The 15,833-nt window shown below is 48.6% G+C and overlaps 1 protein-coding gene across 2 annotated transcripts in view; it reads left to right on the top strand.

Annotated features, from left to right (window-relative positions):
- The window catches only part of PTGR2 (prostaglandin reductase 2), a 389,700-nt gene that overhangs the window by 139,883 nt on the left and 233,984 nt on the right, over positions 1–15,833 (top strand). For both annotated transcript variants that reach the window (XM_085627049.1, XM_085627050.1), the window contains one exon: positions 4,852–4,970. In XM_085627049.1, coding sequence (XP_085483175.1) covers positions 4,852–4,970 — 119 coding nt within the window. The remainder of the gene's footprint in view (positions 1–4,851; positions 4,971–15,833) is intronic.

Below are 15,833 nucleotides of genomic sequence, written 5' to 3'. Positions count from 1 at the left end.
CACTGAGACCTCTCCGCAGAATGGCGGGCGTGCTTGGTAGGCTGTGGGGAGAGACTGGCCCCTCCACTCAAACTGCAATCCAAGGTGACGGATGTGCATTGTAGGGTGTGGGAAGGTCCTGGCCCCTCTACTGAGGACTCTGTCTTGCATGGCAGGTGTGCATAGTTTGGTGTGAGGAGGGAGTGGCTTCTCCTCTGAGAACTCTACCCAGGGGGATGGGCAGTGTTATCCTTCATGATGCCTTCTCCCACTGCCAGTGCCCCTGCCCCTTTCCCCTCTTGGTCTTGGTGCAATAGAATGTTCTCACCTAACATTCCATCAGATGTGTTCTGTCAAAGACAGGTCTCCTCAGATGGAGAGGGAGAGGGAGAGGGAGAGGGAGAGGGAGAGGGAGAGAGAGGGAGAGGGAGAGAGAGAGAGGGGAGAGGGAGAGGGAGAGAGGGAGAGGGAGAGGGAGAGGAGAGGGAGAGAGGGAGAGGGAGAGGGAGAGGGAGAGGGAGAGGGAGAGGGAGAGGGAGAGGGAGAGGGAGAGGGAGAGGAGAGGGAGAGGGAGAGGGAGAGGGAGAGGGAGAGGGAGAGGGAGAGGGAGAGAGAGGAGAGAGAGAGAGAGAGAGAGAGAGAGAGAGAGAGAGAGAGAGAGAGAGAGAGAGAGAGAGAGAGAGAGAGAGAGAGAGAGAGAGAGAGAGAGAGAGAGAGAGAGAAGAGAGAGAGAGAGAGAGAGAGAGAGAGAGAGAGAGAGAGAGAGAGAGAGAGAGAGAGAGAGAGAGAGAGAGAGAGAGAGAGAGAGAGAGAGAGAGAGAGAGAGAGAGAGAGAGAGAGAGAGAGAGAGAGAGAGAGAGAGAGAGAGAGAGAGAGAGAGAGAGAGAGAGAGAGAGAGAGAGAGAGAGAGAAAGAATGGAGAATGGAGAAATGCAGGAATGCTAACTACCGAGGAGTACAAGTGTTTGAGGAATGATAAACCGGTCACACCAATCTTGTACTTCATACCAAAAATACACAAGAATGCACAAAAACCTCCAGGTAGGCCAATCATTTCGGCTCGGAACAGTCTCCTGGAGAATTCTTCACAATACGTGGATTATTATTTGCAGGGTTGGGTGCAAAAGCTGCCATCATATATGAGAGATACCGGAGACTTTCTTTTAAAGATACAAAACATTGAATGGCATCATGACTTTTTCCTCATTTCGATGGGTGTGACATCATTATACACATCCATCAACCATCAGGATGGTCTTCGAGCACTACAACACTATCTAGGCAAAAGGACTCCCGAATTTGTACAGCACAATAGGATGCTTTTAAATATGGTCGGCTTCTGCTTACAAAATAACATTTTTTTATTTCAGAATGCTTTATACAAACAACAAAGAGGTGTGGCCATGGGTGCCAGCTTCTCCCCTAGTTATGCCTGTTTGCATATGGGATGGTGGGAGGAGCTGGTAACTCATGAAGGAACACACAACTACGGTTAAGACTGGGATATTATTCATTAGAGTTTTATATGTCCACGAGATGGCTTTCTCCAATATTTCTCCCATGAGGAGTCTCCCATTTAGTGGTGCATATTCAGGTATATTGGTTGTGTCAACCCTCTCGGCCCTCCATGCATGTTGTAGTTGCAAGTACTTGTACCTTTGGTTGTCACTTAGCTGGTTGTTGTAGGGAGCTAAAGGCAATCAGAGACCCTTCCTCTAGGTGGTCCCCCAGTCTGGCTTTTCCAATTGCATCCCATGCACCAAATCCCTTTAGTTTCCCTAGTTCAGGTAGGCGTGTGCCTTACCATATGAGGGTTTCCTTTAAAAGTGTCGTATCCCATTTAATTTGTCTCTCTGCCCCTTTCCATGCCTCTATCGATCTCTGGGTAGCTGATAAGAGTTGTCTGAGTCCCCTACCCTCAGGAATGTAACCAAGGTAGGAGTGCGATTCAAATTGACTCCTCTCTAGTGCATATGTTGGGTGGTCCCCCGTGAGGTGTCCCCATTTATTGATAGCTATCAAGTGGGCCGCAAGGTAGTAAGATCATATGTCTGGGAGAGCAAACCCGCCATTGTATTGGTTGCGCTGAAGTGTCTGCAGTGCGACCCTCAGTTGACCCCCTCTCATAGTAGTGTGCGCACCTCAGTGCCTATTATCTTAAAAACTTCCTCTGATATCTTATCATATGTGTTTTGGAGAACGTGTAGTAATTTCTGGAGAGTGATCATTTCGAACATAGTTGCTCTACCTAGTAATGTCAGGGACAGTCGTCTCCATCGTTCAACATCCCCTTAGAAGTTTTTTGTTATCCTCCGGATATTGTGCACTAGGCTCAGTGAGACCTTGGTAGTTATGTAGATGCCTAAATATTTAAATCCCTCATGTTCAACCTGCAGGTTGCTGGGAAGTTCTTGTGTGTCTATGGGTCCCCCAGTTAGGTATGGACTGGATTTATCCCAGTTGATTTTGTACCCTGCGTGCCATGCGTATTCTTCAAATACGTGTAGTATGGTTGGGAGTGTCGCAAAGGGATTGTTGAAATATAGGAGGATATCATCGACGTATAATGAAGTCTCGACTTGTATCATTGTTTACAGCAAATGCGCTTAAGTCTGGGTGAGCCCTAACTAAGCACCCTAGCGGTTCTAATATTAACGCAAATATCAGGGGCGACAAGGCGCAGACTTCTCTGGTGGCCCTTTCCACTGGGAACTCCGGTGACATAGCTCCATTGACCCGCGCCCTTGCCCGCGGTGCGGTGTATATAGTAGTTCAATCCATGCCAAAAACACTGGACCAAATCCAACCCTCTTTAGCGCCAATCTCATGAATGACCAATGTATAGCGTCAAAAGCCTTTTCGGCGTCTAGGGCTAGGAGAGTATGTGAGTCTGTTCTATTTTTAACTCTACCTAGCAAGTTCGAGAACTAATGCAATTTAAACCTCGTTGATCTCCCTGCCATGAATCCGGACTGATCTGCGTGGATGAGGGAAGTGATAACAGGCAGTAATCTTGTCGCTAAGAAAGTGGCCAGTGCAAAGTGAGGGAGTTCCTTTACAGCGGTTACAGGAGTAGAGGTACGCCTGACACCGAAATGGGTGCTATTTATAATTACCGGGGAGGAAGATTGGCCCAGACACATGAGACAATGGGTGACACTAGCACTTGGGGTGGCCAAACATAATGTAGCGAGGAAATGGGGAGCAGTAGAAATGCCAACATTAGGAGAATGGAAAACCGATGTAGATTGGTGCAGACAATCGGAACAAACAATATATAAAAGTAGGAGATGCCCCAAAAAATGGGAAAAGATATGGAGTCCCTGGCAGATCTACAGAGGGGAGGGGGTGGGGGGGGGGGGGCGGTACAGTGTAGGCAGAGACTTTGTTGCCATTGTAAAGTTAAATGTGTCCATGAGCATGTAATAAGACACAATGTAATGCAATGTAAATGTCTCGGGATTGTAATAATTTCTGAGCTGAAGTTAATAAAAAGATTTATTTTTAAAGATAGTGGCCAGTATTTTAGTTTCTGTGTTCAAAAGTGATATCGGTCCGTAGGAGCCACATGCCGTAGCAGGTTTCCCCGCTTTATGAATAACTGCCATGGTGGCTGTCCGAAGATCTGGTGGAGTATACCCTCGCTTGCTCTTCCAGGTACATTTGCAATAGTTATAGACTTATAGGCTAGAGTTCATCTTAAAGAATTGCGCTAATATCCCATTGGGCCCTGGGGTCTTTCCGTTTTTTTGTCTACGTACTGCTGTCACCACTTCTTCCAGGGTAAGCTCTTTTTCAAGGACCTCCCTGTCTGCTGGGGACAGGGAGGGAAGATCAATTGTGCTGACATAATTTTGAATTTGGGGATCTTCTAGCAAGGTTCTGTCTCTATACAGATCCGTATAATAGCTTACGAAGGCATCTGCAATATCCTGTGCTGTTGTTCGCATTGTATCTCCCTTTTGTATGGCAGACACCCACCTAGTTTCTCTCTCCATCCTGCCAAGCCACGCCAGCAGTCTCCCGGCCCCATCCCCAGTCTCGTAGAGGCAATGCTGTGTGGCCAGGATAAGTGATTTTGGCTCTTGGCAGGCTAGCGCCAGATACTCCCAGCATGTGACTGATATCTGGCATAGGTGGCTCTGGTCTGTGTCCGGGCCTACGTCTCTCTCCAACACTAGGAGATGATTTTCCGGGCTCCAACCTCCTGAACCTTTTTTCTCTTTTTATACGCTATTGTGTTTTGTGCCCTATCTCTTAGTACGGGTTTGAAAGCCACCCCTAGGACCACTGCGAAGGACACTGAGCCCCCGTTTTCGTGGAAGCATAGTTTTGAGCCTATCCTAACATCGCAAGCGATTTCTACGCCTCAGAGGTCTAAGGCGTTAAGCCTCCAGCCATTGCATGTTTTTTGGGGCCGTCGTCCAATTTGGAGCCATAGGGGGAAGTGGTCGGAAAGGCCCCTAGCTCGGTAGTCTACCTTAACCACCGTCCCTATTTTCCCGATGGTGATAATTAAACAAATATAAAAAACTTACAAGGAGCTGGTTACCTGGCTGTGCTGCTGTTCCCTTGCCTCGTGTGAAGTTGGAGTTAATTGGAGCAGTTTTATGGAAACAACTTTGTATATATATATATATGTGTGTATATATATATTTTTTACAGCCACATACTAGCAAGACAAGGGTAGGGATTATTAAACAATCCCCACCATTGAGGAAGGCGGGAAGGGTAGATGCTTTAAACTCTCCCGATGCTTATGCATTTAAACTCAAAGACTAAATATAATGCATGATTCCAGTTATAAATTTATAACTAAATTAAATAATAATACAAAAATAGCGTGAACATGCAGTTTTAAATTCATTTTAGGTGCAGATGCTGAACCAGTTGCAGAGAACTTCCTTTTAAAGGCCATCAATATTGCAGATGAGCTCATTACAGGGCAAGTGAGAGCGCGCACCCTCTACCTCTCTGTGGACCCTTACATGGTAAGCCTGAAATGTGATGGATTCTACTTTTATAAATATGGAGTCAGTTATGACCCAGGTATGTTGCATCCATAATTAGGAATGTGATTTTCAAATCTTTCATTGCTCATTTTACACTTCAATCCTAATTTAAGCGTTTTAAAAATGTTTTTCCCTACAAATAATGTTTTAGCCTGTCAGATTAAAAAAACATAAGCTATTCATGTTTATCTCATCAGAGGAGGTAAGGAAAGGTGTGTTTGTTCTTTTTCGAGCACCACCAGTGCAAAGGTTGCATTTTGCAAATTTTCACTAGTAAGACAACACAATTTCCATCTAGACTGTTGTGTAGTGGATCTTTTCACTGTTCGAGCTACATTCCTCTGTAATATATTTTAGAGGGTACGGTTATGGGGAGAAATGCAAAAACTGCAGTAATGAACAATTTTTCATCAGAAGATGAAAAAGTCTACTGCAATCAAGACAAATATGTTAGTGAGTGAGAGGAATAATTATTTAACTTACATTTTAAAAATAAAAAGCTTTATAAAATATCTGTGCTTTTCTATGTAAAACCATTGCGTATGTAATCATAATTGACAAAAACATGGTAAGCAAAAACATAACATCCAAAGTTGAGCATACACTTACGAAGGTCCTCTCGAGTAAGGGCCCCCTTCTTTCTTGGTTCCAAGTGAAAAGCCAAGGACAGTCCCATGACAGGTAGAGGCCACAACAAATTGCCACGTTGAGGCAGGAAACTAAGCAAGAGGATGATTGTATTGGACACACTAGGTGGAAACTGCATCGAATGAGAAGAAAAGATACAGAAAGTTATGAATTTCAACCCAAATGAAGGAAATCTACATTTTACTTGAATCGTTTGCGGCTAACCTTAAGCAGTTTGAAAGCATTACATTCACAGCAGCACAATAGGACTGAACCAAAAAGTCTTGAAGGTGTAAACGTGGCGTCTGTTGCCTTGTGTAACCTGTAGGCTACTGCCTAAAATGAAGGCCTTACAGGACAAAGCACTGTGGGCAGAGTATGTGACATACTTACTTATGTCCACCCCTTCTAGCTAAAGGAGTATAAGCATTCAGCTGACCAAAGCGGATACTGAAACCATCCGAAGAGGAGGCCAGAAAGAGATCAAACGCTATGGGTAAGAACCAAGGGTCTTCTGTTTATAAGCCAAGAGGGACCAAACACAAGAGGGAGCTTACCGGAAAGGGCCGATAAAAGATCTAGAAGGACAAGGTCTTACTTTGCCGTCCAAGAAAAAAACAGCTGACTTCTAGGTCAAAGGCTCTGGCTGTAACTTCGAGGGTGGAGGCATTTGGTTCCAGGCATTATGGCAAAGATGAGGTTAGCAGACCATCCTGATGAGAGGCAAAACAGGTTAAAATCCCATAAAGAAATGTAGCTAGGGAGAGGATGATGCTGCACATACATAATCTTGAGGAGACAGCAAATCAAGGCCACTCTGCCCATTGGGTTTCTCTTTAGGCGATCAGCAAAAATATACTGTAAAAAATGATAGGGTGCTAGACTTTGCTCATGTGAAGAGGGATGTAAAGGAATAGACGACTTACACTAAAGAGCTGAAAGGGGATCCAGCCCCTGCCACATTCCCGCAAACATAATTTAACCAAATGGATTTATATAATTTAGTTTTTTACTGAAAATCATTTTATTGAAGTTAAATCCGAGGTAGCGGAGGGTTCGCGAGGCTCATTTGAACGGTGCTAGAGACTGTAGGCGGGGAGGTCTGAGTAGAGTATCATGAGATTCAGGGTTTATGAGTTATACATATTGACCTTAAAGCCAGAAATGTGCTCAAAGGCTGTGAGGGCAAGTACCACAACGAGGAGGGAAGTGGCAGGATTGGTGAGGGTAAGCAAAAGGTCATCTGTGAAGAGACTAAGTTTGTGAGGTCGTCCTTCAAATGGGGTGCCCATGATGGACTCTGTTTGCCGAATGATGATGGCCAGAGGTTCCACACCCAAAGCAAACCGCAGGAGTGAAACCAGACACTTCTCCCAAGTGTCTCTTGCCAGGCGTATTGGTTTTGTTTGCTAACCATGAACCCGGATCGTAGACGTAGCGGAGACGATGGAGGCCATGATGTGAGTGATTATGCTCGGTCCCAGGCCTATCTTCTCAAGGACTGCCTTCAGGAAGAACCAGCTGACCCTGTCAAATGCCTTCTTCTCATCAAGCGAGAGAAGGCAGAAGGGGATGCGGTGGCGGCGGGACTTCTCCATCAAATGCGCAATGAGACTGATATTTTCCTCTTCTTGCCAGCGACTGATAAATCCCACCTGGTTAGGGTCGATAAGAGCCTTTAGACACTGCTTTAGCAAATTCGCCTGGCTCTTGGTGAAGATCTTAGGTCTGTGTTCAAGAGAGCGATCAGGCGGTGGAAGGCGCATAGTGTGGGATCTTTTCTACTCTTGGGTATAAGGGCAATCTCAGCGGCTGCCATTGTAGGAGTAAGAACCAAATCTGATGTGAGCAAGTTGAATAATTTCAGCAGGAGTAAAAAGGTGTGGACATGCGAGTAAAAGGAGTAATCGCGTGTGTCAAGGTGTCTATAGAGCCATTCATCTACCAACCCCAAATCAGTGAGGGCCTCTTTAAGTGCAGCCTGAACAGAGGTACTACAACGAACAAGCTTAGGGTCCCAGACCAAGTTGAAGTCTCCACCCACCATTAAGTCGCCCTTCTGGTTTGTGAGGTGCTCATGCAGGAGGTTTCTAATGAATACATCTTGCGACTGGTTGAGGGCATAAATATTAAGGAGGTTAAGCGGGCGGGTGCCTTGTTGAAAGGCTAATTTTAGATAGCACCCTTCCTTGTCTCACACCATACTCAGTACCTTGTTGCAAAAGCCTGCCTTGCACATGATCACCATCCCCGCTGTTTTGGTGGAAGCATACACCCAGAAGTGTGTAGGGTATTTCGGATGGGACATGTGGTGGGAGTCCTTCCGAAGGAGGTGAGTCTCTTGAAGGAACGGACATCGGGATCCTACAAGAGAAGGTAGCGCCATATTTGTCATCATTTATTAGGCAAGTTCAGGCCCTGGGCATTAAGAGAAAGCAGTTTAGTGTGATGGGTTGTGGCCATAGTGTGGGGGAAGAAGCATGTCCAGTGTGCCACTAAATATATGCAGGGAGATGTCGCAGACCGCAAACCCCAGGTGATCAAGCTGGGCAGCCCTCCCTATCTGCTTGGGGGCAATGTGCTGGAGCAATAGCTTTGGCCAGCCGTGGCCAGAAGGATGGATGGGATGAGGTGCCGGGAAGGTGGTGTCAAGGCGACAAGGGACTGAGAGTGCACTGCAAAGCAAGAGGGCTGTGGGGCAATCTCCCTCGGGGGTGTTTCCTAAGAGGTAGTGTCTTTGCAGTGTTTATCTAATTGGCGAGGCCTCTCCTTGGACCGGATGGGTCGTAGTGTGTTCCACTTGGGCGAGCGGGGCAGCATCGAGGCTCCATGGCTCGGGTCGGTCGGAAGCCCCAAGAGGTGCTGTGCGTCTGTCAAGGATTGGAGAAAGCGATGTCTTACCTCCCATGGGAAGATGACAGCGAATGGGTGGCCCCACTGATAATGAATCTTGAGTTCTCTTAGTTTGTCAGTAATATGCCGGAAGTCCCATTGGCGGGGCAGGGTGATGTGGGAGAGGTCCTGGCATAGCTGGATAGTGTGCCCATGAAAATTCAGGTCGACCTTGCTCCATGATGTTTTCAGGATGGCTTCCATATTTGTGAAGTAATAGATCAGCTTCGAGATGTCAGGTCGCCCAGGGGCCCTGTCCAGCATCTGCGAGTCATCTGCAGGAGTTTTGTTGTTCCGTCGACTCCTATTTTCCAGGTCATCCTGCTTATCTTGGAGTTCAGTGTGCTGTTCTTCCTGCTTCATCACCCTGCACCAGAGCATTTCTTGGTCTTCTGATCGGGCGTCCATGGTGCGTTCTAGGTTATCAAATGTATTGAATGCAGGATTCAAAGTCTGTTTTCAGGGAGCTAATTTTAGAGCAGATGTCTTGCAGGAAGCGGTCCATATAGTCCTGAGATATGGGCACTGACACATTGCCGCCTGCCGCACCGGCAGGGGGGTGTGGCAGTTCGACAGCTCGATGTCCAATGGGGGGAGGCATGGTAACCACCCAAGGGATGCTTAGGAGGGATAGCGTTAGAGTCTGTTCAAAGCTGCGCCTGAGTTCCAGGTGGAAGTCTTTGCAGTGTTGGTGCTTGGGCGGCATGGGAGCGTCTGTACAGCTCAGCAAGGCAGTAGAGTCAAGGGGCTGGCAGTCCCCAGATGGTTCAACAGAGACCCCTCCTCAGTAATTCAGGGGGTGGTCTCCTTGGGGCGTGGGCCACGCAGGACGAGAACAGGGACCAGCGGGGGAAGACAGGGCAGTGGCCTACTCCAGTGCAAGCCCCACTCACCAATCCCAACTCAGAGGCATCAGGAAGATCAGAATTGCGACAAGGCAGGCGAAGGCCAAGGTGGCCATCCGAATCCAGTGCTCAGTCCATAGAATGCCTCTATAATCTCCGACCCTCTCAGCCAGTTCAGGAGAGGCTACAACATGAGTTCCAAGCACTTTGAAGGCCAGACGCAACGGGTGCGCAAGTTTGAGAGGGAACATCTCACATCCCAGACCTCCCCCATGGGCATGGTCTCCCCTCCACCCGCTCCACAGAGCTGAGACCTCCAGCCACCGAGATCTTGGGCTTGACCCCTCACCAATAACGTTGCATAGCAGGAAGCAAGGGGTCTCCAATGCTGTCACAAGGGTCTCCACTGACAGAGGCTGGAAAGGCCAGAGGTGGGGGGGTCAAGTGGTCCTCCACCTCCCTCGTAACACCACCTTCGCCCCAGTCGTAGTTGCAGTCAGGGGGGCTCAGGGTGGCTGGTTCAGGGCTGTAGTAAGTCCTCCTCTGCCTATGAGCCAATATGGGGGGAGGCGGGGCACCAAGGCTCTTTACTGGTAGTCGACCTATCTACCCCCGGTTGTCAGGGCTAGGTCACAGCTCTCACTCTCAACTAAGCGAATTGGAGCCCAGGAAGAGGGCCACCCCACTGGTGTTCCCGCAGGCTGTGTCCCCGGTACAAGACCGCAATGACGCAGACAGGGCTCTCATGCTGTAGGACCCAGCTATAAGTAGTGATTGGTGATCACCCACAGAGGCCCCGCACAGCAATCGCCTACAGGATCAGGTTAAGGGGCCCATCTATACCCCTGGGCCCCCTCTCTCTTCACCCCCGCCAGGAGACCTGCACAAAGAGGCCTGTCACGATCCCTGACAAGATAGCGGGCTCTCAGGGATCGTGCCAATATCGGCAGTCAAGACAGCCGCGGGGCCAGGTTTGTGATGCTGGTCCACTGCAGCAATTTAGGGCACCAGTCTCCAAGGCAGGCACGGTCCGTGCAACCCGTCCCACACGGTCATCAGCCCAGCTGATTATGGCAACCCTGGCACAAGATTGCTGGTCTTGCAACTTGAGTCAGGCTGCTTCCAGCTTGCCATTGCCAGGATCGCTGTTACAGGTCTCAGTGATCCCCCTCTCTGGTGTGCAGGGCGGTGTGTGTGCAAGCACCCTGGCTAGTTTTGCACCATTCGGGTGCAGTCCCTGTGCTTAGATGGTGTTGGAACGATGGCGTGGGTCCAGCACCAAGACAAGACGTGTCTAACTCCATGGTTGGCTAGGCCACGCCCGATCTATATAATTCTAATGTGCCTGAGGTGAGGCCTTTGAAATGTGCTCTAAAGACAAAAGGCTTGATTTAAGCCAGGACACCCTGAAATCCTCCAGGCCACCAGTTCTATTTAGTCCTGAAAAACAATACTGAGTTTTCCCAGCCGGTCCAAACAGAAAGGCAGGAAGTTGAAAAGACGAACAGGATGATCCATGGCTAACTGCCGGAGAGTTGTAAACCTAATTTCGGACCTCAAAACAGGAGCCACCTAGGCCACCTCTGTCTAATAAGGGAATAAACATCAGTACTCCTGCTGTTCCCCTTCAACACTTAGCTTGCTTTATGGTTGTTCTATTGAATGTCAGGTCTCTCCTGAAAAATTGATGGGAGCTTAACTTTTGATATAGTATGGATGGAACTGTACATGTGGCACTGAGACATGGCTCGTTGAAGCCTCTTATTCAAACCTTGCTATGGCTACACTAAGGTCTATAGGATCCTGCGCTGTAAGAGAGCTCAGTTTTCTGAAGGAGGTGTTAAGTGTAGTTTTAGGACTGGGAAATTAATCCTTTAATACAGACACAGAGATTATAAGAATCTTATTTGTCACTAGATGCTGTTATCATTTGTCGCTTACATATTTGCCTCCCTCTGCGCCTCAAAGTTTCTTAGGCACACTTCATGAGGTTTTGAGAATTTTGGCCATTGTGTCATCTAGGTTAAATGTCCTTGGAGTGTTCAGTCTTTATTTTGACAAGTCACTTATGGGCCAGGTTCGATTTCGTCCTTATTTGGGATTGTGACATTTGGTATAGAATGCAAACACAAACACAATTTGGTATAGACTGTCACTTACAGTTCAATTCTACCTGAGATCTGACTATTGCACCTGAAGATTTTGTCTCATTTTGTAGTGTGAAGCATTCACTTTGGACAGACCATTAGTCCTATTTGACACCTGGTCGGCCACTATCCCTCACCAGGCTCATTCTTATATGGAAAGAACACAAAAAGGCTTAGCCAGAGCTTTGGTTGGTCTGCTGAAGTACCTGACCTCTTCTGACTGTACGACTAACTCTATCTGCACTTCCCAGGACTCTTGTCATAAGCTGGCTTCCTATTGTATAGAAACAAATACACCTGATTTGAAAGAACATTAAACATTAGGCAGCATCACTACTAGGCCTAACTCTGGTGATTCTCTTACATTTTTGACACCCATTATTATTGTAGTTATAGAAATATCAGAACCAAATATTCTCTTGATATTGCTCACTAGAGGGCCCCATGATAGCACTTGTCAAGTAGCTGTGCTGAAACTTGTGGCCCCCTACAGTCTCCTTAACTTTCACCTGTTAGATGAATTCCTCTTTCTCCAGAGGAGTCGTGACTGACAGTTAAAAGAGTCTTAAGAAGTGTATCATTGTAGACTTTGACCCCAGATTCTCAGACGAAAGACTGCTTGCTAAATTTAGAGATACCCTCCTTAATGCAAAAGGTCTATAAGCAACTGCCTCAGCTGAAAAGTGTGCTATATATGGGCCTAATGTGCAGAGTCATCTCACTGCTTATAGGGACAGTTGAGCGATTAGTACTGGTCGCCCCACCCTAAATAGAGCAGGTTTGAGTGCAGTTGCAGATGGGCGACTAAGTCAATTATCTCCCACGGCGGTGCCAGCTGAAGCTTCACTGATAGAAAGCCATTGGTTCTCCCATCACTGGGGAAGGCGACCTGCAATTTTGGCAGGATTGATGGACCGCCAGTTTATGGTGGTTCATCCTACCCATCAAACTCAAATGACTCCCTAAGTCCTTACATGGGCCATCCTGTTGGTCTTATCTTGCTTGATCTGTGTGCCACTTTTGATACATTGGAAATACCACTTCGATCTACGATTGACAGCTGTTGGATTAGATGGACCTCCTTGTCCTGGTTCTCCTCTTTTCTGTTGAATTGGAATCAACAGTTAATGCTATTCTCCTTTTGCTTTAAGCAATGGGTTATGTCTTGTGGTGTTACTCTCTCCTATCATATTTTCTATTTATATGGAGCTTCTAGTGGTCAATATTAGATCTTTTGGTATAAGTCTCCTGTGCTGACAGCACATCTTGTGGTTTAAAACCCCGTGTTGGAGGTTCAGCAGGCGTTGTCCCTGGTTTTCTGCAATTGTGGCCTGGATGAATGATAAATTGCTGAAGCTCAGTGCCAGCAAGATGGAAGTGATGATCTTGGGTCAACATTCTTGATTGACCCGTGACATCTGGCCTACAGAATAGGAAACTCATCCTTCCCATGTATTCTCCTCTGTTAAGAGCATTGGCTTCTGTTTTGATGGGCTTCTGTCAGTGAAGGACCAAGTGAGTGATATGACCCTGCCTTATTTGAATCAAATGAGGCTGTTGTGAAAAATCAGACCCTGGATACCCTAAGAAAGCTTTGCTCCCGGGGTGGAGCTGGGCCTTGTATCTAAATTGGATTATGCCAAGGGGTGTGGCTTGGTAGCCAGCAATGGCAGATGCGTGAGCCTGCAGCTCCACGCCGACCCGAAAGTTATCCTACATTATCTAGCCGGCGACCGAACAGGGCAGGGTCCCAAGTTGCGAGTATCCCCCTGGAAGAGGTGGGGGCCATGCCTGCATCACGCTAGCTTCTCCTGAATGCTGCGGAGCCGATGCAACTTACGCGATAGAGGGGAGGCAAGATGGACTGCCGCTGAGAACTGCCCCTGGTGGTCGGCTGGTGTAGGTGACCTATTAGGTTTCGGTGACCCGACGACAACATTGGAAACGCTCGAGCTACATCAGTGAGCTGCCGAGGTGGGTGAGGAGCAGTGCGGCTGCTCCCGGCTGGTGGACAGCTGGTGCCGCGGCGGGGGTGAGAGATTTGCGGCTGCCCTGACCGTGAAGGAGAGTCTACGGGGTGCTGGCGCACTAATTGGTGCCGAGTGCAGATCCGGCGCCCCCACGTGCCCTGGGGAGGAAATTGGTGCTGCGGCGCTGCAAGCAAACACGCAGTGGTTGTGGTGAGAGTGGCCTGTACCCCTCCCCCGCCCAATAGGTGCCTGGACTCTGTGGTGGGCCTTTTCCAAGATAGGCCTCATTGGCAATTAACTGTAGTGCGGCCCGAAAGCGTGGACAGTCTGGGCGGATTTGGTGCACTCGCCTGCCTCGGTGAGAAAGCGACCGCTTCTGCAACTCAAGGCAATAGGCACATAGAGCCTGCGACTGGGGTAGATCCCCTCCCCTGCTATCTACTGAGAGCCTGGACTTTACAGTGGCCTCCCCCCACAGTTAGCTGGCAGTAAAACTGCACCTATGCACTTTCTTAAATAAGACTGCTGGTGGTCTCTAATAGGGAGGCGGTGGGGAACCCCCAGATGGGTAGGCATGTCCTGGAGAGCTTTCACAGTTGAGCAGTGGCCAGATTGAGATCTGTGAAGCCCAGTTTGACCACAGCAAAGGGGAACTCTAATTGGAGTGGCGTGGCACCGCCTGTCAGCCGGGCTGTTATGTCCCCCCTTTCCCGCCCGTGGCCTGTATATTTGCCAGAACCGGGACATTGGAGTGACTTGTCTGAATACTTGGTGCTGAGACCACACCCTATGCCTGAAAAGGAGAGGTGATACTGCGGTACGGCAGACACATTATGATTGAGGCACTACTTGCTGCATTGCTGGACACCGAGCGGCTGTGTAAAGCGAGCGGCTCACCCTCAACACCTTGCTGTTGAAGAGGCACCTCATATTAAACCTCTGTGAAATAAGTTCATGATGGGGAAGGCAAGAGGAAAAGGGACTGGGGCAGTGCGGGAGCAGGAGGAGGAAGACCCAGACAGCCACACGGAAGCTCCCGGTGAGACCGACCCAGTACAACAGCAACTGGGCAAGATCCTGGAGGCCATAGCAGATACCCAATCCACCCTCCACCAGGATATTAGTACAGTATCAGTGGGCCTGGGGTTCTTCCATGCAGAACATCACAAGCTGACGGAGAGAGTTGGAACTGTAGAAACTTCGGTAGCGGAGCTCTAGCCCGCACAACATACGCTAGCCCACACAGTCAAGGACCCCACAGACCGAGTAATTACCCTAGAGAGACTGGCAGAAGATGCCGAAGGCCATAATAGAAGAAATAATATTAGAGTGGTTGGTCTACCGGAGGGAGCAGAAGTAGATGATATGTTGACCTTCCTTGAGAACTGGCTCTGCACTGTGTTGGCCTTGGAGGACCTCTCCGCTTTTTACACCTTTGAGAGAGCCCCTAGGGTACCTGTTTGCCCACTTGCACCGGGAAGGCCACCGCGCCCGGTGGTGGCAAAGCTTCTGCATTTCAAGGACAGAGACACTCTTCTGCAGAAGGCAAGGACTGCGGGCCCTTTTGTGGTTAACAGCAGCAAGATATCTTTATTCTCAGATTACACACCTGAAGTACAGCGACGAAGAGCCTCATTCACTGAGGTGGGAGGGAGTTAAGGGACAAGGGGATACAGTATTCCCTATTTCTTCCCGGCTAAACTGCGCATTACACTGGCAGGAAAAACTCACTTTCGGCTTGAAACCTATAGACCAGGGGGCACGTCGTCAAAGGCAGGCTCTGCTGCGGATGGCCGCGTCGTTCCAGCTGGGAAGCGGACCTAGTGGAGACGCTGGAACAGACCATCTAAGAAACCAAGCTTCTCCCAGACAGAGAAAGAAAGAGCTGCAGCCCTTCTGGCAGTGGCCAAGATCATGGGCTTTAAGGGATTGGCATTGGAGGTGGGCTCACCCATGGGTAAGGGGTCTGGGAAATCTGAATCAGACTCATCCAAGCCAGACAGCGTCTTCTTGCCACAAGTTACCCCCCTGGACCGCAGATGATTTCGGAACAGTCGCTAAGTGTAAGATGGTGTTGGTGCAGACTGGCCCGCTTTATGGTTGCAGTAATTCCAGCTGGCTAGAGCTATTGGTGTTCGGGCTGGCGCGGGCCGGTGGAACCCTCACAGCCTATACTTAATAGCCTACCCCCATTCAGAAGTCCACAACTAGAAGAGGTTGGGGCCTTCTGTTGAGTTGAATGTACTATTTGCAGTTTGGGTGGGTTACCGTTGCCAGACTGCTCAGGGGAAAGGGATTTGGGACTTGTTCTGTTCGCTGGCTTAAAGTTCAGCTTTGTTTTTCTTCAGTTGCAGGTATGGT

The sequence above is a fragment of the Triturus cristatus genome, chromosome 9 (genome assembly GCF_964204655.1).
Source record: "Triturus cristatus chromosome 9, aTriCri1.1, whole genome shotgun sequence".
Lineage (NCBI taxonomy): Eukaryota > Metazoa > Chordata > Amphibia > Caudata > Salamandridae > Triturus > Triturus cristatus.
Note: the sequence above shows the minus strand (reverse complement) of the source record. Positions and strands in the feature narration are given on the sequence as shown.